Below are 25,970 nucleotides of genomic sequence, written 5' to 3'. Positions count from 1 at the left end.
CACCGGGCAATAGATGGCGGGCAATTTTATTATTTACTTTTTTGCATTAAATCCATACAACTCCCATACACTCTATAAACAATATTTCACAAATATTAATATCTATTAGAATTGTTATTATTGTCAATAATATGGTATGTTTGTATGATTTAAATATTATTATTTGAAACAGCTAGCGAACAGGAGATGGCGCTAGTGTGAAATTGAAGTGAGTGAGGTCGTGTCTGGATGGCATTTGTTTCATTGAAAACACAAAATAAAACAAAGAAGAAATTTTTACAAAAATTGTTTATTGTAATGAGTTGAGAATTATATATTATAAAAATTATAAAATGTAATAATATAGAAACTATATATAAAATACTTTCCGTTTAATAAAATCAATATTACAAATAATAAAGAGAACTTTATAAAATTTTATAAAACTATACAAAAACATATATAGAACTACATCTATGGCTCGTTGTTCGTTAAAAGTAATAATTAAAAAAATAGTACAATTACAAAATGACGTTTCTTCGCGTTTTCGTCAACGTTGTTAACATTTATAGCGATTTAACAACAACGGTTCTGTATCGTTTTATGTTTATTTTGTGTCTTTGTAGTGTATAGTAATTAGAACACACTTATTCAATTGGCAGTAGTAGTTCGTTCGTTTTGTGGCGTGTTACAGGCAAGCTGTGTTACTCAAGATATTGAGATCCAGGTATTGAAGAAAAACATATGGATGTAACCCATAACCGTGGCAAGTAACTAGCTGTTTGGGACAGAATATTGATTTTCAGTCGAAAAATAATGCGACTGTTGGAACGGTATGCAGTAAATGAGAAAATAGAACATAAAAAACAAAATGAACGGTCCAACAAATTATAGTAATATAATCGTAACGTAGATAAACTTTATAAAAATAATACACAATAAACAACAATCTGAGAGTTGGTGGTAATAAAATATTTTCTTTTAATTTAACACATGTTTTGATCGTTTTCGCGCCTCCTTATAGCTTAAATAAATTAAATATACACAATAATAACAATAAAACTATTCGATTTTACGTTATTATTAATTATTAAATACTTTTTACACATTGTGAGTATTATGTAGGTAAATGTAAGGTCATTGTAATGCCTTATTGTATGGTAAACTTTTGTCTGACTAACACCTAACAAAAAAAAACGAAAAAAAAAGTGTAATAGACTAAGAAAAGCTAAAAACTAATAAAAAAAATAAAATAAGAAACGATTTAAACGTATGTACGATAATTAAGATTGGCTAATTGATGTAATACTATAGTTCGTTAGGAATATACAAAAAAAGAAAAAAAAAACTAATTAAAACTTAACAGTACGAGACATTAAAGAAACAAACAAAGAACAATCAGCCAATCTTATGACAGATAAATGTGTGGATGAATTTATTTTATTAGTTAGTATTGATTCGAAAAAAATTTACCCTGTTTTGCCTAACATTGATAATACACTTTTTTAACAACGTAAATAGTTCTAAATAAACGAAAAACATAAAAGGCAAACAAAAAAGATTTAAGGTTTTATAAATAATAAATTAAACGAAATCTACAATTTCTTTTTTTAATTAATACGCAAGGAATTAAATACGTAAATATCTAGCTTTCGTAAAAGTAAAGGAATGTATTGATTATTAGGTACAGGATGATTATTTAATAAGAAATTTTTTTGTCTACTTTCTTAAAATATCTCTACTCTTGTCTACAATGTATCACATTCTGTATTACAAAGTTTTTGCTGTTACTCATAAATAATTAAGTTTCTCTTTTAACGTGGAGAAATCAAACGGTTTCTTCTTCTAATTGGGAAAAGATAAGTTGGAATTTTAATGCTTTAACGTCAATAATTTTTATAATCTAATTAAACGTAACGTTTAAACAATCATCCGGTACTCTTATTATTATACGTATAAATAATACAGAAATGGCAAGAATCTTCACTTACATTTCACTCTCTTTTCGTATGATTTTTCTTTTTCTTTCTCAAAGTTAGAAATTTTCACATCACAGCAAAATATACACACGAAAATACAAATTAAGCTTAGGAACAAAAACGAAATACAAAAAAAAAATCGGAATACAAAAAAATTAAAATACAAAAAATATCGAAATACAAAAGGAAATTGAGTTTCACAAAAATAACGAAATAATTCCAATTGCAATAATTCCTCATTCTCAAAAAAAAAAAAACAAATGGTACAGAGCGCGCTTATCATGTTAGTTTCACGATTTATTCTTTTAAAAATTTTTGTGAGAAAATCCTAATTATTGTTAAAAATCTAATACATATAAGCATAACAGCCAACGTCGTTGTATTTTTAGTTTAAGAGCTACCTGCTTTTTGTTTTCGCTGTCGGTACGCTTCCAGCGGTAGCTGCATTTTTCTGAGCAATGTGGGTTTGATAGTGTTTGGCCAGATGAGCTTTCTGTCTAAAACTCTTACCGCACAAACCGCACGAGAAAGGTTTTTCGCCCGTATGAGTGCGGATGTGGACGTTTACCGAGTACTTATCTTTAAAACCCTTCGAACAAATACTGCAATAGTGTAAGCTACGTTCCTTTCTAACACCGTTACTTGTCGAGGTTGCATTTTGAACAGAAGACTGTTTCGCGTTGCTATTGGATCGTTTGTATTTCTTCGTTGTGGTTTTCGTGCTAGTCACCACAGGAGCAGCGGTAATTGAAATTGGGGAATTGATATTACTTAAAATGTTAATCTGATCTGGCGTAATCGTGTATATTGGTTCTCCCGTACCATCCAAAGGACAAAATTGATTTACAGATTCTGCAACTTCATTCGCTATCCTTTTCAATTTTTCATAATCCTCCGGATAAGGATTATCTAATTGCGATAAAAGAATATCGTCCATACTATGCGTGCTCGATGGGTTATCCGAATCGGTGTGTCTTTGTGATATTTGTTCTTCGAAAATTACAGTTCCGTTTATATCAATTCCAGCTACAATCGTTGGGATCTTATCGGGTTCTTCTTTAATAAAAACGGTTTCGGTTTTATTCGGCGGCGTTGACAACACCCTTCGTAACTCACTATTGTTTTCCGTTTTCGTTTTCATGCCGTTATATCTCACGAAAGCTTTCCCTTGCAAAGCACTCCTTAATAACGAATCCGGTGTTCCTCCGTTGGCCGTCGTCGATGTCGTCGAATTATTATTATTTATTTTCCAATCGTTATTATTATTGTTAAAACTATCGTGCGCCTCTAAAAGCGGAGTGTCTATTATCAAAGAATTTGCCAATTCGTCCTTATTATCGGCGTAACCACTATCTTCGTAAGAGTACGGTTCGGATTTGATTAACCCGTCCGTATTCGGACTAATCGTAGACTCATTAAAATTATTATTGAATCCGTTAATCTGTCCGGGCATTATACTCAAAATGGAATCAATATCCAAACCGGTCGTTTGGATGTGATCCATCGACGTATTCGAAATCGTCCCGTCCTCTTCTTTAATTATGGTTGCCAAAGGCGGTCGGTACCACGTAGCGTTTTGGTCCATACCATTCAATACTGTTAAGGTGTAAATGTGTCCGTCGGTATTAGTACCACTCTTTGAAACCGGAACCCCCACGCCATCCTGGTCCGTCGTCCAACAGTACTTATTTAAATCTTCCAAAATAGCGGTTTCTATCCTAACAGTTTCCTTGTCTCCCCAGAACGTAGAGTCGAAATTGCTCGCCTCGTTGGCCACGGAAGTCGTTACAGCGCTCATTTCCGCCGTTGTTAGCATATTGTTATTCGTTTCTTTTGGTTCATCGGTGGTGCCGTTCGCCAGAAATGTATTGACGGTACGCATTTGTTTTGTAAATTGAGTATCCCCTTCTGAAGTCACCACGAAATCAAAAAAATCCGTCTTGATATCTTCAGATCGAAACGTCTCTTGAATATCCATTATTGATCTAATCGGGTTGTTATTTCCAACGAGTCTCTGTGCATTTTCCTCCAAGTGGACGTTCTAATACTGATTGCTTTTTACTGTTTATCTTGACCAAATCTGAAAAGAAAAAATAATCTATTTAAAAATTATGAACATTGAGGTTTTGGTTGGGTTTTGTGAAGTTTCCTATTTATTGGTTTATTATATATTGTGCACAATATCAATATCAATTGGTTTAATCAAAAATGATCCCAAGTGACTTCATTTTCTATCTAAACATTTCGTATCAACTTGGAAACTTTATGGTCAGAATAATTTGCATAACAAAAACATTTTATGCCTTTCAATGAAGCTTCAAATACTGGAAATTTAGTGTTTTAATAAAAAATTGCATCTACTACTTTTTTACTGTTGGCTATGCTGACTAACTTTCTATGTTTCTTAAAGGTAAAGGATGAAAGACAATCCAACACCTTTAACTATTTTGAGTTTAATTTATTTTAAACGTAAATCATTCCAATTCCGAAGATGGTACTATTAAAGAAAAAGACAAAGTGTTAGATGAAGTAATCATTGAAGAATGTGAAAGCCCAAGTATTTAAGTATTTACGTTCTATTCTAAAAATTCGGTGATTACTTGCGGTTACGCGTTCAACCAAACGAAATATTTCATGCAGTACTTGCTCTATCTTCGAACTTTCGCGTTTAATTTTTGTCTTTAACTATGGGACGCGCGTTGGCAGTTTGATGGAGTTTATTGGCAATAACTTTAATTCGTCTATTTTATAAGTAATTATTTTTCAACTTTATTAGCGTTCAATCTCGACATTGACTTTAACGTTTATATCATAAAGTACCAATCGTTTTTCTGAAAAATATCAAATTCTTAATTTTGAGTTGATTAATTTCAAAATCCTAATAGTTTTTTTCATTTCTGAGAGGTTAACGATACCTCGATTATAAATGATTGGCATAGTTATTTAATTATTATTTAGATAGAGATAATTACACATCCTGTTGTGTTCGTTGAGGTTGTGTTAACAGTGTTTTTACGTGTATTATCTCCGGTTACAAAAATGTTCACGTACGCACCTTAATTACCCCCGCAGCTGCTTTTTTGTGCCGTTTTGATGGTCGTTAGATCATCAAGATGGTAGACTCTATAAACGGTTAATCAATGTGTCTTCTGCTCGACCTAAATTTCTACAACGAACGTGTGTGTATAATGGAGCACGCAACGGTCGTCGAACGTAAAATTAAGAGGTTATGATTAAAAAACTATCAAGACGTCTCGTTAAGAGATCGTGATCTTGGTACCGTAGATGTATCGTTAATGCATTTTTTCTTCTGGGTTAAAGAGATTGAGGGGTTACGGGTTAATGTATGATTTTTTTTTTGTTTTAAATAAAATAAAATTTAATTAGACTCGAAGAAATTTTCTTTGAGAAAGCGTCGTGTGTAAATCACTATTTGCATGGTAGTAATTATCCGAGACGTCAGCCGTTTAGTTTTTCTTCCATTCCGGTGTTGTTTTTGCCTCACTTTTTTTCAAGTTTCCTCCTAATGATCGCGCGCACTGTACAAGTGCCTAGAAGGAACGAGCTGACTTTAGAAGGACAGACGGCGAGAAAATGCTCGTGTTACTGCCCCGTTCGGTTGAGTTGCGATCTTCTCGTATAAGAAAGAACTGGATCGTTTGTTTAGCGAAGCAACGGCCAGTGCCGTTGCTAGAATACGGATAAACCTCTTGAGGGACCTTTGCGTAACTTAGTAAGTATTCCCGCTGCACCTGTTCTCGAGGTATTGGTGACGTAACCGAAAGGATTTATTGGGAAACTAAAACGAGAGCATAAGCAGTGTAACGCAACCAAGTATTATTGATGGGTAGACGCGTGTGTGTAGAGTTGCCGCATTGTTGTGCACTATTTGCATGCTCGGCACAAAATATATCAGCTCGATTTATCGATTGTTGTGTAGATATACATTTTATTTCACAAGGCTTAGTGCTTAGTGTACACGATCCGTTTTTCTCTTCAAAGATCGTCTCTATTCAATTTATCCTACGATTTATTATGGTATAAATAGAATGGCGTGAGAATAAGATTACGAACTAAAACAATATATATATTTCAGTTTTCACTGAATTGATTGACGTGAGAAATGAATAATTTTCAGAATGAAATTTGACACTGAAACCCACAGTATGCAAATTATATTCAATAATCCGTCAGGTTCAATAAACCCAATCCAATTTCAACTATAACGGAGTTCGTTAAAGCGCGACTATTTCACGTAGCCGCCCGAAAAAGAGAACAAAACACGAATGGAATCGAACTCACTTTATCATTCGTCTGCAATAAATGTGGTTTAATTGGCCGAGAATTTATTAGAAAAGTGGCTCTTATTAATTATTATTCGCGTCTCGTCCTAACGCGCGCTTTTTTATTTTGCAACCGTCGTCTTTTCAAGGATGGCGGCAATTACATGAAGCAATTCCCAATGCTCAGAAACGATGCCGAGTATCAGAAAAGGACGGAAAACGTCGCAAAAACGGTATTCTCCAATAGACACTTTGTGATCCTTTAACGAAGCAGCACTCGTTCGTTGGCATTGCATCAGAGCCTGTTTAATTTAGGAGGCCCAGATTGACTTAAGACGACAGCAATTAATTGCTTGTAAGATGGCGAAAAAATGAAAGTTGCTTTTGGATGTCGCGAACTGAGAAGCAGAAGCTCCTCCCATCGAATAGAAAGTTAAGTGCGAAACGCAAGTGGTTCTTTATTACTTTCCAATCAGTACACACCACTATTCTTTTAACCAATGATGTGTATCTCAAAATTTATTTTCTTGTATCTCTTTTATTTTGAATATCTATGATACAGCCATTAATCAGCGCGGTGGCCAAAGGCTTCATCAAACTATAATTCAGAGAAAACCGTTCGTTTGAGTTGAGCCGACATCGTAACTAGCAATTTTCCACACGCATCACATTTTCTTGAGGAACTGCCGGTTTCTCAAACAGGCTTTAATCAGCGAATAAAGCGGCTATTGCACAAAAGTGAAAAGTAGGGTATCACCTCGTATAAAGATCATCTCTAGATAATCGTCCGTCGGTCGGGTGATTTCTTGGAACCTAACATCACAAATTCTGTTGGGTATAAATTACGTTAATACTGTTACTTGTATGACGGTCGATTCATCAATTAGATCGTACCGTGACCCATTTCGTTAGATCACACGTCCAAGTCAGACAAAAGAACCGGGAGGCGATGATGAAGGTAAATTGGTCTTCTTCGGACCGCGAGCACGCTTTGGTTTGTTTGAAGGTAACAGTTTAACGTGTTGGTTCATGGTCATAGCAATCTAGAACACAAATAATAGATCACGGATCCGTTGTTGTCGAGTTGGGCTTTGTGCCGGTTGAATGCCACGCCACCATGGCACGTAATTAATAGAATCCATTGCAGCATCATCCCCGGTGCTCTGCTGACGACAGATAATGGTGTATCAAAGAACGAGGAATGCCGACAATATGACGCAACGTGAAAACCTTGGTGCTGCCCATAGATTATATTATACACAGTTCGTAATGTGGTAATAATAACGATACCGGACAAGACGGCGTCAACGGTAATTAATCGGGACAATTGATTTAGTTGTGTCCCATTAGTCTGGCTGTCGTAACGTGTCTATCCACCCTCGTGCAATCACACGCGTGACCCATTTTATGTGTCAATATCTGTATGCCCTGCCCATGTAATATTAATGAACTACTGTTATTTGATAGTTGCTAATGTTCAGTAATTGCACGCAATCCAATCACCACCTTAGTTATACCTATTTCATATTTCTTATAACTCTTAATCTTTTATTTCATTTTTAATTAACTACACTACAATGAATATACTTTAATCCTTTTTATAAATATTTAAAAAAAATTGTCTACATGAATTTGGTGTTTTTTTTGAAGAGGATGTTAAACAAAAATTGTACTTCTAAATTTGTAATGTGACTCTATCAAATACGTATGTTTTTAATGATAATGTACAACAGTGTAAAGAATTTACATTGTTCCAGAAAATTGGTCAGCTAAAAAATCTCTAATACTTGCAGAAAGGAACATTCTGAACATGAACCTCGTGAACTTGAAAACCCACATAGCTGCTGGTCTTTGTCAACATTTGCAAGTCATACCTCTACACTGTTTTTGACGATTACGAGGTCTTTCTGTGTTAGTAACTTAGCCGAGGTCACTTGCGGCCGAGGCACTACAATGTATGTTGTCTAACTTTGTATTAATCTGGTGTATTAACACAGAATAACCAGAAATGCCACTGACCCAACGATCTGGAAACATCCCTCGCTTTGCTTCTCTCGAGCAACGTTGCCAGATCGTTGATCGGGAACCAAAGAGTTTTGCGGAATGTCCTTTCTGGATATTCTGTGGTATTAATCTTTCTTTGAAATTAATTATATTTGCTATTATGTCCAGTCATAACAGACTAACATATATTGTAGCTCCTCAGCAGCCGGCAACGTGGAATAACTTTGAAGTTTATACAATTTTAATTTAACTTATTTTAACATTCAATAATATAAATAATTTTTATATGAAGTTCTGGAATTAGATTTGTTAGGTCTATCATCAGGTATAATCAAGATAATTAGATATAAACACTGAAAGTGTTTTCTAAGAAATTGTTTTTCTTAATAATGATAATTATCAAAGTTTTTATAATAACCATCGTCTGTTTATCACTTTAATGAAAGCATTGCACTTTCACGGTTCATTAATTTTGATTATGAAATTGATCATAAATGCTTGAATTCCGCCTTATTTAATACCAATTATAATTACGAAGATGTATTATTGTAATTTAAGGTGAAAGTGCCTCCGTTAAACTCATCGAATGGGACTGATCGGACTATTACCTCCGGTAAGTGTTATTATTGCATCACTTTAAGTAAAATATTCTCATGTACTAAGAGTGAAACGTGTTTTGGCACAAAAATATTCTGCTATTACGACCGTTAATCAGGCGCAAACTATAGAGAAGGACTTAATAGGTTTCGTAATTGTGTTGTCGCCATCGCGTTATATACTATATTGTCCTTAGGGAAGGAAGCTGTTCCTCACTATAAATATATAGTCCTGTTGCAATAAAGTGCGGCGGCCGCTTTCCTATAGCTGCCGGTTTTTGCGGAACGGAAGGGAATTCTCTTCTGTATAGAGCCACTCTGTCGTACCGCATGGCGTTTAAGTGCCATGGGAAGGCCTGGTCCCAATGCGTAATTTATCGAGACTGTTTTTATATGCATCCCATAAACAACGGGTCGGTAGTAAATTTCATTCGAGACTCCCAAGCAGTAAAGACCTTATCATCTTCGTAATGGTGCGCTGATTTATCGATCACTCCTCAAAGAAAGAACATAAAATAATATTGATTTACCGCAAAATCGTGATGACAATATGTATACTAGATTGGTTTAAGCTACTAAATTGAAATGGACATCAAGCTCATCGCATTTCTATTCTAATCAACTTCTAGGTCACCGGGATAACGAGCGTAACGATAATGATGAGACATTCCTACTGGACGCTCGTCATTATTCATTGTTTTACGATTTGTTTTTGTCGCCTTCGGGAGTGATGGTAGTTACATTACTAATTTTTGCTGTTTTATGGTTCTGTTTTATGGTGCGCAACTTTCAAATTTGACGTAAATTTTAACTCGGCCATTATAAGTTTTTAGGGTCGCTAACAAAACCTTAATTGAGACGTGGAAATATATAAAAGGAAACACTTTAAGAACGCATTTAAAATCAACAAGCGGTTTCAATGGTCGAGGTTAAGACATGCGTACATCTACCTATAAATTACCATAAACCTCAAAGAACACGTATAATTTCATCGGTGCTCATTAACCTCTCCAGTGCAACTACCTGAGGAGATAACACTTATTGCCTCGGTTATAAAATATAATTGGCAGTAACCCTAGAGGTTTATTTCGCGAGCGATGCACTGTAATATATATTCCATTGTGCCGTCTGATGGTATAAATATTCAGGGGAGTTGCGAATTTATCGGAAGTCGCGTAAATAAAACAGTATTAAATTCATTATACAAATCGGTTCGTTTTAAATGTGCTCACGCAAACGGGCGGCAAGCTGAGCACATGCTCGCAGATTCGAATCGTATGTGCGCAGGTCGGTGCTGTAAATTGCACTTTAAGCTGATAGCGAATACGTGCTTTCTAATACGGTTTACATGCGCATTACTTACCAAGTAACGCCCATCACGACCTGTCGGCCATTTTTCCGCGTGAACCAAACGATTTTTCACGTGTCCCAACAACGGTCTCTTGGTTCTGATAAACAGAAAGTGATCGATATCTATTGATATATCTGTTCGAGTTTTAGTTTCCGCGTTCAATAATTGGAAATCGGTGCAAAAAAATAAAAATCATTTCAAGACTATTAATATAATTAACATTTTTAACGGTGGGTGGTTAATTAGTTCATTCAGATCTCGTTCTTCAAAGACTCTCGGTGTGTCGATCTAATTAGATAAAGGTTGTGTGGCCCATTGTTATTGTAAGCTTATTGAAATAAGCCTCTGCATTAAATTAGCATACGACAGCTTGAGTCTAGATATGTAGTGTCTTAGATATTGGCCGCGCCTTTTGTGTGACATATCGTTCATGTGTCTCGATGATTTGTCGTTTATTCTACAGCCTATTTGTAATTATAGTTACTTACGATATATTGCATACATATCTAATCGATATCGTGGGATATTAAAAGAATCTTTTTAAATAAAATTCGTAATAACCGTTTCTGTAAATTATACGTCAAAATCGGCGATTTGCGAGTTCTGACACATTAGATAGGGAACGTGCAAGTACATGCCCGTGTTCTGGTGGAACATGGTCTCGCCTGAAAATTAGCGTGTAAATCATCTGGGCGGTGTTATCGCGGGAATCTCAATTATAATTTCAGCGTTTTCCGCATGGGTAAACCGCCTCTACATCAGATTTTCGCCCGATTGTCTCTCGGAAACTGGAACGACTGTGTCTAAGCAGCCACAGCCTGCGAGTTACGTAAAGCCGTTACGTGACGTATACATACTGGGAGGAGGTGTTCTCTAAAATAATGCGCCTCATTAAAGTCGAACAATGAGCCAACGCCGCCGCCGCCCCTGAAAAATCGATACAATCTGAATTTTTCGACCGCTTCGCCAAGAACCGCAATTCCAATAACAATGTCCGAGCTGATAGCTTAATAACCGGCGGCTTAGACACGGAAGTCGTTCGAACTACATTGTCGTTTTAATAATGTTGGTATTGCCGAGCCGGTATGGCGAGGACAAAACGGTTAACATCGTTAATCATGTTATTCTTTCGGAGATGATGTCGGTCGATTTAATGGTTCGCTTATATCAATATTTTTAGAGGATGTCAAATTATCACATTGTTATGTAAACATTTTTATTAAATACTAAAAATCAATTTGTAATTAATTTGGCTTTATTTTGTAGATTTTAGGCTTACAGTGGCAAAAATTACATTATCCAAACTCAAAAGAAATCTTCAATTTAATTACCAGGCTCAAAGATAAGATTTCAGATGTAGAAATTAATTAAATTACAGATTTTTGTATTACTCCAAGGAGTTACTCAACACTTTGAACGAATGCAGTTGGCTTACTTTGAGGTTGGATTGCTCTCCTTTGTGGTTGAGTTCTTTTAGGATTAGCTTGGCGTGCATTAGACTAATAAATAGAAAGACTGTCTACAACATTTTGCTTCTGCGCATAATATTTAATTGTGCACCTTGCAACGATATTGTTTCCACAAAATTCAACTTCTGAGTATGATATTTGATTTCTGCCCAAAATATTTTATTTCTGCGAATAATATTTTCATTTTATTTATAATATTTTGCTTCGCATCTGATAATTTCCTCCTTTTCTGCACAACATTTTGCTTCTGTACATAATAATTTCTTCTGCCCAAACTCATGGTGGCATTTCCGGCTATAATATTCTCCTTCTAAACATAATTTTTTGGTTCTGCAAACAATATTTTGCTTCACATTTTATTTACACCAAGATAGCAGCCTATTGATATTTTCCAAGATCATGGCGTTATTAGCCAGAATTGTTAAATTAAAACGGGTTAGGTGTACGCTAGATGTTAAAAGTAGTTCATAAAATATTGTGATTCGTTCACCGTGTTACAAGATTTTCGAAATAAAGTTATATTTGAATCTTCGAATTGAAGCGAAAATTAAAGCGTTTATATGATTACATTATCTCGCAGGTGCACTTTACTGCAATATCTAAAGCTTAGAGAAGTTATGGGGAGATGATGGTTATGAAGTCGTAAATCACACTGTTTATTATTTCTCCGGAGAATGTATTCTTTTGCTTTATTCTTTCCGCCTCCAGATATTCAGTGAATACCGGCAAGGAAGTCACATTTCTAGTTGTTAACGTCTAAAGTTAATTTATTTATTTCGCATCTTTTATCACCATAACTTTAATTCTTGGAGGTAAGCAACAACAAAATCTTTAACAAAAATACTAAACTAAATTAAAATGTACGATGTAAATCCATTGAAACTTACACAATTTTTAATGATAGATCGAAGTGTCGAGAATGCGGTATTCCATTGAAAGAAAAACCGCAACGTCCAATTCGGAGTGAATGAAGTAAGCGGACGGTCTCGCATGCGTATTTGCATTGCGCTACTTTTATGGCGAATTAATTGTGTCTCTGAATGAAATGAATGAACGACTGGAGTGCACTCCCACCGGTCCAGGGAAATACCGCGGTTGGCATGAATGGAAAGTTGACGTAATTTACGTCCATGTTTAGTCACTGTACCTTACGTTTACGTAAATATTCAACCATTACCGTATACAGAAGTGAAATTAGATTCATCTGTTTAGTATCTAACCATATGTTAGTTAATTTTTAATTACTTAAAGAACGATCTTGAAAGACTAAGAATTTTTCTGATTGAACGATGAATTATTGATATCTTTTAATATTAAAGAGTTGGATAAGCAAAGACATTGAACCTATATATAGATGTATATGGTGAAGGCGTCGGTCCGTTATAGCGCAATAAATTCTTTAGCCGTTTAAAGAAAAACTCATTCGCCAATTATCCTCCCGTTGTCAACACAAACTCCACAATCGTGAGTATCGTTTCTGGTACGCGAAACCATTTTCCCAAACGCGTCGAACGAAGTGAAAACCGCAGGTGTCTACCAGAAAAACCGATCCTATCGGTTCAAATGGAATTGTACATAATCGCAGTGGAGCTCGCTATACACATAAGGCACAAGGCGTTCGTACGTCTGGGAGGGACATACACCGGGCAAGAGTCGTTGGCATGGAACCCAGGTAGACTAAATAAGGAGTGAAACTCTTGTAATTGACATAGACGCCCACGAAGCAAGAGCCAGATAGCTTCGAGCGAATTGTCGATCTATTTCTTCTGCCTGCCATTCTTAGAGCGAAGCTTAATTGAATGCTACTCGCGACTGTGTGTGACGAAACAGCAGTGTGTGGCAATTATAAATAGTTTTAGACAATTCGTATTCGAGAGCCCAAGTTTTCCTAAAGACTTCCATAGTAAGGCTGGTCTGTGTTAGTGGGTTCTGAAAAAATGTAGGTCACCGTAAGCCCAGCGGAAACTCGCAGACAAAACTTAACACGGAGTTAATTACACGGTTAGCCGTTACACGTAACAGTCGTCTGTTTTCACGAGTCTTTGGTTTCGCTTCTTGCATCGCCAGACCTATAATTTAAGTGTTAACAGCGCTCTGAACCATCACTTTAAAAAAATATTCAAAGATATGATTAATATTCAACGGATTCAATTTATCTGCAAGTCTCCAAATAATGATTGATGAGAAATATATTTAATTGTTATAAAAAACAACTAGTAGAAACATGAGAATATGTCGCTTTCTAAGAATTCTTCAAAGCCCAACCCGTCGATTATATACTAATGGTAAGTTATCCGAAGAATGTATTTGTTTTCTTTAACAACCTTCATTATGTCGTTTGTTATATGAAACTTGAAAAAGAAAATGCTTCTAGATTGCGTAAATAATCGTCTATCGGAGCAATTTACTGATGATCAATCTCCGGCATAACTGCGCGTTTCTTCGACATCTTTTAAAGGCGATCGTTTTCCGACAGATTAAACCTAATTACTGTGAGTTCCTGGCCGATTTAATAGCGCCCATTCGCGCGTCTCTATGGGAACATATGAAATTCAGTTGATTCGATGCGGGTCAATTCCTAAAATGGGCGCCTCTTGCTTATAAGAAAGAGCTGAAGAATGCGAACCAGCTACGAAAACGGAAAAATCTTTTAAGTGACACTATCGGCTAGATTGACGGGAACAAACGTCTGACTCGATTCAGGATCAATCACTTGGTTGTTTAATCAGAATCGCTGGGTCACGGCAGGTGACATCACAATGTGCGAATAATTTCATCCGGAACAACAGTATTTTTATCTGTTCATTGTTCAGCCGTTGGTGGCATTAATCAACCTGGACTCCAGACGTTAGTTTGCTTCCGAACAAAAGTACTTTACTATCTTAAGAAGGATCAACAATTTTTTTAATCGCGATGACAAGTCATTTAACATTGTGGAAGTGTTTTTCCTCTTATGTAATTGATTTGCGTGTAATAAGATGTGTATACGATAATTTGAAAGTTTACTTGAGCCTATTTAAATGATTAGAATCTCTTGTCTGATGACAATCGTTAGAAGGGAAATTTTATTTTAAATACACTTTAGTACGTCTGATTAAATCATACTGTTAATTTCAAATCATCAATAAGAGACGATCCCTAAACAAATCTCGTCTGAGAATTGTTTAATGAAACTACTTTGTGCTTACGGCGTCGGCGCAATAAATAAGGTCCATCAAGAATCGTTTTCTACCGGACCTGCCGTAACGATGCTCGGTGATGAGAGGAATATGTAAATACAAGAATGCCGGCAGTTTTCTAGCTACCAACGCAGATTTATCGAGAAACCTTCAGTGAAAAACGGTTAGTTGCGAGTACACGAGGCCATTGCGCAATTTTAATGCGTTGTCACATTTCTGGATTAAAGTGTCGCGCAATTTGCGTTTAATTTGAATAATGCCCGGAGTGCGTCGTTCGATGTACGGGATTTCTAGATCAACCTTATCTACCGCTCGTCTTATACAACAACATACGAGTTTATAACATCAAACTGTCATCAGAGTAGCAATTTTAACGTCTTATAGAAAATGATAAATGGAATATAGGGTCTCTTTAAACCTATCATGATTGCTTATATGTTTAACAAGAATCCAAAAAGGTTATTTGCAAGAATTAAATGTGATACTATATAATATTAATAAGATTCTTTAAATACAGAATGCGCCTGATGAAGAGCTTTGGGTATCCGAAATATGTGATTTCGAAAATTTTTGGATAATATAAAAAACGTATTTAGGGGCGAGGCTTCTTACTATGAATGGAGGGGTCGAAAAGCTCATCGTGGATTGCTTCAGGGGGAGGAAGTTAGCAAGTGTAAAGCTGATGTGGCTGGATGGGCGACTGCGTCAAAAGTGAAGGTGGAGTCTGTAAGAATAGGTTTATAAGGGATGAAGGAAGGGGAGAAATAATAAATATTTACGAATTTTAAGCATTTTGAAGCAAATTTATTCATGTTGTAGTGCTACAACATGTTGTAGCACTACAACATGAATATAAGGCCTCGTGTACAAAAAGTTTGTAATTCTTATAAATCTAGCTTAGATAATTTTTTGCAATGAACTTTACAGGTTGATAATTATGGTGATTATATCGAAGGATTGAAATTAAAAAAATCATACCTTAAGAACTTGTCTTAAGCATTTTAAAGGAAATCTGTTCAGGTTTTAATGTAGGGCAAATAATTTCTTTATTCCCATTAACCTACCTATAATGAATTTTTGAATTGAGCCCGATTAGCTAATATGGTCAAATAGGTTAATTTGAAATTTATAAACTCGTTTCTCAAGAACTAATTGAGGTATCATAATGAAATAAAAAGCATTTTAAATCAAATATAATTACTTCAAAACATATTTATACAATTAAATATTTAGAATAACAAACAGTGGTTATGACTTAGTTAATATTACTTCTATTGCATATTCATTGAGATAGGAATTGTAAACCCTAGTATGTTAATATATTCAAATTTTATTATAGGCTTTTTAGCAAAACGTTCAACGATCTCTTCCCGCTTCACGTTTCCTTCGTTCTGGTAATTAATGACTTTAAATCCTCTTAGACTTAGACTATGTACGGAATTATTACGGCAATGACTCTGCAGAAAATTTAAGTCAATCCCCTCGGAAGCAACGTTAGCGTTCAACTTACAATATTTCTTGGGCCTAGCATAATTTCAATGACATCTTTAGAGCGGAAAGTCGCGGTTCTTCTCGATGATATGTGGCACACGATAAACAGCAGCTAAATCGCCAACACCGTAAATACCTCCTCAATTAATAAATTACGTTTGATGGTGCTTCTAGCGGCGCTTCACTTCGTGTAGTTAGTTTCTTCCCTATTCATCGATAATTAAATAATGACGATAATGACGAACGGACGGCGTGCTTCGGACACACACCGTTACAGACCGAGACCTAACGTTATTAAGGCTGCGGTTGCTCAATTCGGAAATGTCTAGGACTCGAAAAATACCTTGTTCTTCGTTGGCCGTGAACGCGTAGACGCCATTAGAGTTGAATTGCTCTGGCGATGGCAATTTTCGAATTGGGAAGAACTTCTCGGTCATTAGCAGCGAATCTTGCCTCGGCAAACCAGAATCAACGTTGATCTCATTTTCTTTGTGGAATGTCAATTAGGATGAGCGGACGTTATTTTTTTTATAAATATCAAGGACGCGAAATCTAGACCACGGAGAGTGTTATGGTTACTTTTATTTTGTGTGTTATTTCATTTTCAATTATATTCTATCAATAAGCAATTTGAAAGTGCAGTATTTCGATTCAGCTATTACTAATTAAACATTTATTAAACAATTGGGGTTATAATTAAACCACTATTTTGAGACTTAATTATTAGAGAATTATTATCTATGGTTGTATTCGAGATAGAACAGTAAAGTAGAGAAATATCATTTGAGCAATGAATAACGTTTTAACACGGTTATACGAATATGAATTTCTGCCGCCGAAGGCACCGTTCGACAAAGAAGGTTCTGTTTCCATTCCACCTCGACACGTGCGCGCTCTTAGCCAGATACAGATTTATCGTCATGGACCGTTATTAATCGGCGGCCTGTACTTCCTGCATCTCTTTAAATTAATTGCACCACTCATTTGCATTGTACCTGGTAAAACTGGCAAGAAGCGATATTTATATGCACACACGTCCCGTGCGTTTAGAAAATGTCTCTAGTGACAAGAGACGGCGTACCATTCCGAAGTCTTAATCTTTTACACCAGCTGCCCCGTTAATCTCGCATTGTATTAGTTAATTATTTATGCTTGGCTTCTCCTCTGTTCCATGGACTGTCCGTGGATGTAACGGATATAATCGCACTTCACAAATAAAGGAAATAAGTATTTATAGGCAATATGTGTTAAGTTGACATCAGCGATAATATAAATCTACGCGAGAAGGTGTCCTAGTTAACGACATCAATTTTTGAAAGTACAATTTTCTAGTTACTAAAAATATCTTCTGGTATACCGAGAAACTGTTACCCCTACCATAAATTGTGAATATCTAAACCTGACAAGTAACCTACAGATTATTACTCATTATCACAAGAAAATGTCAGTACAATTATTTCTTGTTTTTAATTGGAAATTGGACGACGATACTTTATTTTACAATTTATACAGGTGTATCTAAATTGATGCGAAAGATTTTAAGGGGTGATTTTTCAGCTTATTTTATAACTTCTTGGCCAAAACCACTTCTCCTCCAAGTTATATCGCCCTCTAAAGCTAAGGGAAAAATCTGCAACTTTCTTATCTCTTGACATTTTACAACTAACAAATTGTTAGGTTGATCATAAAAAATAAAATAATGCTGAGATCAATTTGACAGACTTCATTTCTTTGACTAACAACAACCAATCTCTGAATTAATTCACTTGAGCCTGTGTATTAGTTTATTTTTTTGTGATCAAACTAACAATTTTAGGAGAAAATATTTAGAGGCAAAAAAGTTGCGCATTGAATCCCTCTATTTAAATAGAAAAATGTAGACACATTAAAAAGTTCTGATGCAAAGTATTATAGGGGTTGATTATTTCAGACCCTTGTAATAATATTTTCAAGTAATAAAAATTGTTAAAAAGTGTCATTTTATTAGCAACAGTTATCTGCCAAATTTCATCCTTCCAAATTCCTCCATAGTGGATTTATTAAAGAAAAAGAATTTTTCCCCTATTTTTAGAGGGCTGTAACATGGGGAAGTGGTTTTGACCAAAAAGTTATATGAAAGACCCCCCTTAATTTTCGTTGAAAAATCACTCCTTCAAATTTTTCGCATCAATTTAAATACACACTGTATAATACAGCCATAAGTTTTTTGTATTCTTCTGCATTCTTCTGATTCATCTGCATTCTTTTGCATTCTTGTGTTTCTTAGGTTACCTTACAACAAATTGTAACATCATTTGATTGATCTTCCATTTCCATACTCAATTTCGAGACTTATCTGCTCCATATGACCTTCTCAGGATTTCTGACTTTTGTACTAAGAACCACTTGACCCTAAATCTGTCTAAATGTAATGTTATTTCTTTTTCGAGAAGGAAGAATACTGTTCATTACGATTACAACATCGCTGGCGTAAACTTAACACGCGTTTCCTTTATTAGAGACCTTGGAGTGACTCTTGATCCCAAGCTTCTCTACGCACAGCACATTGACACTACTGTTAATAAGGCTTGGCGTATGCTCGGTTTCATTATGAGATCCACCTCTTCCTTTGTAAGCGTTGACGCGATTAAAAATTTATATTTCGCATATGTTTACAGTATTCTTAATTTTTGCACTGTAGTTTGGAATCCCCAATACCTTATTTATATTGACCGAATTGAAAAAATTCAATCTAGATTTTTGAAATATCTAAACTTTAAATCTTCCATACATTATATTAATTATCATTCGTCTTGCAGATCTTTTCGGTTAATGCCCCTTCGACAACGTCGCCTGTGTAACGACATATTATTCTTCTACAAGGTTTTACACAATATGTGTGATTCCACAGTTCTTTTGAATTCGGTCAATATTCATGTACCTCCCCGTCTTCTTCGCTTTAATTTCTTGTTCTGTACCCCTATTCCGCGCACCAATGCTTTTCGAAACTCCCCTATGTTGCGAATGGCTCGTCAGTCTGATAAGCTCGATATTGATTTGTTTCAGCATTCATTTTCTACGTTTAGGCGCATACTTTTTAATGCAGTCAGCGAATTGCCTCCTTCGTTTTGGTAGCTCGTTGGTTTCTGTTTTTGTATAATGTTTAACTTCGCCGTTACTATTGCAATTAGGCATTGTTTTATTTTATTTTACTTTTTGGCTTTTTTGCTTTATTGTATTATTATTATTGTTTTATTTTGTTTTATCTTTTTTTTTTTGTATATATATAATATCTGAATTCCGGTGTTTTTAGTTTAAGTTTAATTTTATTTTTAATTGCTCGCCTTAATTTTGATAATTTTGATTTTTTCTTTATTCATTTTTCCTTGGTACACGTTTTCTTTTTTTTATTGTAAATTTTTTTAGTGGTACAGATCATTTGGGTTTGTCCTGTTTCTGTACCCATAAATTATAAATAAATAAATAAATAAATAAATAAATATTTTCAGCGCTTCTTAGCCATATATTTTGAAATTTTTCGTTGTCGAAAAATTGTCAGATATCGAGGTTCCCCCATTAATGATAGTCCTGGGATCCCTATAAATATTGTAAATGGAACATGAATGCTTAAAGTTAGCTTGAAATTCGAATATAATTGTGAAAAAGATTATGTAACAACAAACCCAGCAGTTCAGTTTTTCAGAATTGACTTAGTGCTTGATGTAGAGCTTTCTAAGAAGGAAGATGACGTTCTAGAAAACCTATTAGATAAAATCTGATTGTTACAGATTCCTAATGATACGAACATAACTGGATTATTTATGTGGATATGAAATTGGTGAGTATTTTGCTGTAATGTAATGAAAAACAGTTTATTTTTGTTTCGTATTTAATGATGTTAATTTAAAATCTTTGTACATGGAACGTTTTTTCATGCCTCCATATCTTGGTCGTTTTGAACACCACACGACTGGTAGTATTCGATCCGGTATGTTTTCTTTACGAACTGAACGGTCGTTTTTGCAACCACCGCGACCCGTGTCTTACACATTGGTCCCGAGGCAAACGGTGTGTGGCACTCCATTTCGATTCGTATCGGAGTACTTGCTTAGGCACCGGTAACCGATCTAACGATACATTTCGCTAATTGCCTGAATTTATGTGCGGCGTCGATGAATCGCGGTGAGCGGTCTCGCACCATTGCCCGGACTTAAGAGATAGCATCTGGCGCGAGTTCGACCCGAACCGGTGCGTCAACAATGCAATAATTAACGAAATATCACGATCTCGGCCCGTCCAAACGACCGCGGCCGCTGACTTATGTCCCAAATGGGCCGTAATCTTCGGGGAAAATGGGGCTACACCGGCTTAATGGGCGCCAACTTGTTGATTTTTTTTTCATTCTCTTCGCTGAAAGGTCGTCGATGTCCATGTCTTGCTGGGAGTGTATAGTGTACGTACATAATAAGGACAACGAATCGATGTCAACCGATAAATTCACTTGATAATATATTTTAACTGAAAAAAATTTCAATACTAATAGTGAACGATGTAATTTAATGAGAACATATTTATGTAGTTTATTTATCTTATTATTACATCCAAAATAGATATTCTATTCTATATAAGCATTCTTCAACGTTAAAAGTCAAAGTTTATTCTTTAAATTAAGCCTTCAAAAAAGAGGTTATATAGACGTTTTACATATTGACATATTTACTTATACATTAAGCTACAATTCACATAAATTAACAGCTTTTAAACCTCAATACATAAAGAAAAAATATTGATGTTTTAAATTTAAAATTTTAATTCAAGTTCGTCGATGATGATTTATTCAGGTCCCATCCGGTAATACAGAGTCTTGTAACTTTGCGACGTTCCATAGTAATTGGGAGCTGAAGTAATGCGGAAAACGCCATTCATATAACAGAAAGACCGGGGAATTTCCAATTAGGAACGACGCATACAAATGCAAGTTTATATCGTTCGAGAGCGGATAACGCGAAAATATTTGAAACAACCCACATATGTAATTAAAGTAAAGTGTTGCCTGGAGACGTTGGAGACACTCTATAACCACCTCTATAGTGAACCATAAACTCATAAACAAACCGTATATGGAGCGGACGTTTCGAAATATCCAACGGTAATTATTCCATTATTCGATTTCAACATTTATTTTCGTCCCATTGATTTATTTATCAAAACAAGATTTTACATGAAAAAGTCCTTACAGTTTGTACGTGAGCTTTTCTTAATTTTTAATTAAATTCCAACGATCTTTTACAGCGAAAAGCTTTAACCTTTTCTCGATTCTCGTTTTAATCCTTAATTGTTACCAACAAGATTTAAATGTTAAAAAATACTATAATAAGAACGGTAATGAAGAATATTTAGTAGTTTTTTTGTTGTTGTTGTCGTTTCGGACGGTTTTGGAATACAATAATAGCCACTACCGGATCCAATCTGAATAAATCATAGACTACGTTTTGTCACCGTCCAGAATTGGAGTCGGCGAAGATCGTGAGGTGCATTGTCATTGGCCCGTGTGTAATCGTTACCGGTAACGATGTGAATTCCAATGATAGATGACGGCACGATCTCAGCACAAGAAGCAACGTGCTCTCGTCGACGCCCTATTTGCATCGAGTTGTCTCCGTCAGTGTTATTTATACCCTGATCTACATACGTTCATTATGTATCGGTCTAATAAAGCGAGCCTACAGTGTCGACGTGCAGAATTTGTAGTAATTTTCTGCGTTATTTCGTATGTAAATTACGATATTTTTTATAGAAACGCAAGATAACTTACAAGTTTGCTGAAACGTTTGATGTAGATTTTACGTGCTTTCGTTTCAAATGCATCAGAAATGTATGTATTATCCATACTTACTCTAGTTTTATTAGTTATTATCATGTATATCGTAATGTTATTCAAAACGCAAGGTAAGAAGATATAAATTATTCCGACTATTACATATTAATAACTTCCTCTGGTTTTGACATTATCATTATTTTTGATACAACATTAATGACAACTCAAACAAATATCTATTTAATTGGTGACATCTGTAGAAAGATTGCAAAAGATTTTTTTCATTAATTGTGTTAGTTACCATTAATGTTAATTAAATAAATTAAAAAATATTAACTCGTTTTACATCCTCAATAACATAAATGCGACCCAAATTTGGTGGATATCCTTATAGTAGATTTCCTCTCCACAATACCTTGTACCAAAATTACATCCAGATTGTCATAATTGTATCCTCCGCATGAAACACGGTTGTTCTATTTTTGGACATCCGCATTTCATCTTAACAAAAAAAAATTTAACGAGACATTAACTCTTAAAAAAAACCTTCGTATTATACACGCTCCGAATTGAATGCTCTATAAAAGTGCCGTTTAACATCTGACGCTGATTACGTCCACATATGGATATTGGGCCGGTTTGAAAATTATAATTATTGTAGCTTCCGTTTTGTAAACAGTGAAGGATGTTATTAGTAGTGTGTTTAAAGTGTCTGGAAAGAACTAGTTTTTTTAATCCTTACTGATTGAATGATTGATTAATGCAAATTGAATTGGAGTTGTATTTCGGTTTGGATATTGGTCGCTTTATTTTTCTATCGTGATTAATGATTCACGCACGGTAGCCCTTGTAATAAATCGTAAAGAATAAATTATAGGTTTTTCGTTTGATATTGATAAAGGTTAACTTTTTGCGCCATAGGGGGGCGTTACCTCTTCGAAGGGGTGTTATTAAACATATCTTTGTGGTAAATCTGACCTCATTTATTTTCAGCTGGGACGAAAGTCAGGTATCTAATCACACACACCCGCATAACACAATAGTTAAATTCTATGTGATAAATGACTTAATCTATAGGTGTATATGAAGAAACAATGCCTTAAGGTTAACGTCCTACCCAACCTATCTTTGTGTTCTTTTCAATTTTCTTTCTCTCCACCTTTGGTTTTCTTCGGTTGTCTGCTCATTTATTTTCTGCAGCAATGATTTCTTTTCAAAAGGAGCCATTTACGGACAGTCGTTGTTGCAATTCGATTTCGTGATTTAAACAAAGCCATTTCAACGTAAAAATCGATCAGCACACCGTCAAGAGCACTATGAAATCTCGCGGTATAACGTTTAAGTGTAAGTCACGATTTAGGCCTTTTGAAATTTTCGCCTCGAAGGAGCACGCGTTAGAAATGCGAGGTCAGGTCAAACTATTTCCAAATCGGTGCCGAATTTCTGTGGTATCCAGCAGAGATCATTAGTTTGCGTACTAATTGAGTGAGTCATTTTCAATTGTAACTATATTTCAATACGGTGACGGTTGTCCGAGGAATTCCGCAGAAGAAAACGATGGTTAGTGGTCGAGTAGAGCATCATTCCTTGCAATTAGACCGCCCGAGATATAAACCGACAAGGATAGACTGAATTAATATGCATTAGGCGCTAATTGAATCTACTACGGCGTAGATACCGTGTACCCTAATTTACATACTCTGTTTTAAACATTGTCTACGTTATAGATAAGTGGCATAAATTAGTTGACGTCTAATTAAGTTCGTTTCTGTATCACGAAATCACTAATGATGTTTTAAAGCTGGTTTATAGTGTACTTGATCACATCGTACTCACGAAACATCAAGTTGTCCAAAAAAATATTTATTAAGTAAATAATTTCACCTTGTAAATTGTAGTTTCATAAACCACTAATTGCAACAATCTTTCAACAAAGGAAGACAAATCAACTTGGGCGGCAAATGGCCCCGTTTCGCAAGTGCAAACCAAATTACGTCTGTTCGAAGATAGAAATTTCGTAACCAATAGCACGGCAAAATTTATCAAATCCTGAAGGTCGTTCGGCCGACTTCGAAACTCCCATGTAGACAAATACTTTAATTGCTGGGTGCAAAACATCGTTACTCAATCTTATACCGTGTGTCCCACTAAAATCGAAACTAAGAAGCAGCGAGTAGCAAACGAAACAAGATCACCTAACGTAATACACCGCAAAGTTAATGAACCACAATTACGGGCATTACCGGTTGAGAAACTTACGCGGGGCCCACGATGAAGAATGCGAATTCAGACGTGCCCTCAACGGCGGATACCGAGAACGCGGCGCCGTTTGAAGGAGATCCTAACCGACCCCGACCGAGGTATTGCTTCACTTTGCCATTTATTCGCCGAGACGAACCTCATTAATAATACCGAGAGTTAACTTACGAAAGATCCCAGATGTGTCGATATGATAAGAAACGTCTTTGATTTTATTTTTTCACATTAAAATTAAACAGAAATAAATATTAAGTGGAAGATACATTTGGATGGACAAAAATAAGTGCATTTTCAAAATATTTTTTCATTGAGACAGGTACATAAATCGATTCTAAAAAATTAACAACATTTTTAAGAATATTCTAGGATAGTAGTTCAATAAAAATATATAACAACCTGGCGCTGAATAACAATTAACACTAGATCTAGAACTAGAACTAACACTAAACCTGGATATAACTCTAGACCTAGAACTAGAATCATTCTTGTTTTGCCGTTCCTCTTTCAAGACGGAGTCGTAGAGGATGTTTTAATGATCTGATCCAGCTCTTTTTTAAAAGTTTCAAATGTATTAGTATGACTAAATCTTCGTGCAAGTCTATAATTAAAGTCTTAGCAATATCAATGTTCTTATACTCACCACAAACTTGAGTTGAGCGTACCGTGCTTGCGGTTGATTTCCTAGAATAAAAAAAAAATAATAGGTTATAAACAGTGGAATTTTTCTATTTTTAAGTTTCTTATGCAAATATATCATTAAAAAAAAATATTCCCATGGAAAATTTCATTGAAAAATGTTCTATTTCATAAACAAATTCTTACATTAATAACACGGTAGATATTACGGCGCGATTAATTATTGAGAATAAAAAGGAAATTACGTCCGCGGCAATAAATTACACGTTAAAAACTACATTGACTAATAGCGGTCGTTTAATCCGTATCAGTGACAGGTTATATGAAGTTAGCTCACTGTAAAAAGTGCCAAAGATACCATCTCTGACATTATGGTAGAAAAATACGCGGCGTTTTAGGAGCTGGTATTTTTATAGTCGAGATCAAATGGTCGAGATTACAACGTCGAGTTTTATTTCTAGGAAATGTACCACTACTACAAAATGCAATTGTCCTTAAATACATCTTTCGTGATGAATTAATCAACAAATCCTTAAATAGATGTTTTTGTAGCATTTCCGTGCTCAATATTATAATATTATTCAATGTAACCTGATTGATATGATTTAGACCACTAAAGTTGTATCGTAATTCAGGATGTAAGAGATTATCATGTTGAAGCATTAACTGTATATTTATTACATTTGCGACATAATAACTAATCTAAATAATTTAAATTAAGGTTAAAGATTAATTGGAATATCTAACGGTGATTTCGTTTATTTAAAAAATTACTTCATATTTATTTATTTTAAGCAATGACGAATAATACGCTGACATCATGTGAGTTGAAACTTTCTCACGATTAGCCGTGGACGCAAGGTGCTAAGGGCACCTTTACCTCCATAATATATCTTTAGTGTCATAATCGTGCCTAATTTCACACAGACCGTCGCTAAATAGTGAGC

At 35.2% G+C, this 25,970-nt stretch overlaps 1 protein-coding gene across 4 annotated transcripts in view; it reads right to left on the bottom strand.

The window, feature by feature from the left end:
- Window positions 1–270: 270 nt before the first annotated feature.
- Window positions 271–25,970, bottom strand: part of LOC111427965 (transcription factor Ken) — a 117,592-nt gene continuing 91,892 nt past the window's right edge. For all 4 annotated transcript variants that reach the window (XM_071196585.1, XM_071196586.1, XM_023063341.2 and 1 more), the window contains 2 exons: window positions 25,028–25,068; window positions 271–4,038 (listed from right to left, as the gene is read on the bottom strand). In XM_071196585.1, the coding sequence (XP_071052686.1) occupies window positions 2,356–3,936 (1,581 nt within the window). In that variant the 5' untranslated portion in view covers window positions 3,937–4,038; window positions 25,028–25,068 and the 3' untranslated portion in view covers window positions 271–2,355. The remainder of the gene's footprint in view (window positions 4,039–25,027; window positions 25,069–25,970) is intronic.

Source organism: Onthophagus taurus, chromosome 6 (assembly GCF_036711975.1).
Source record: "Onthophagus taurus isolate NC chromosome 6, IU_Otau_3.0, whole genome shotgun sequence".
NCBI lineage: Eukaryota > Metazoa > Arthropoda > Insecta > Coleoptera > Scarabaeidae > Onthophagus > Onthophagus taurus.
The sequence above is the reverse complement of the archived record's forward strand: the minus strand, read 5'-3'. Positions and strand labels throughout refer to the sequence as shown.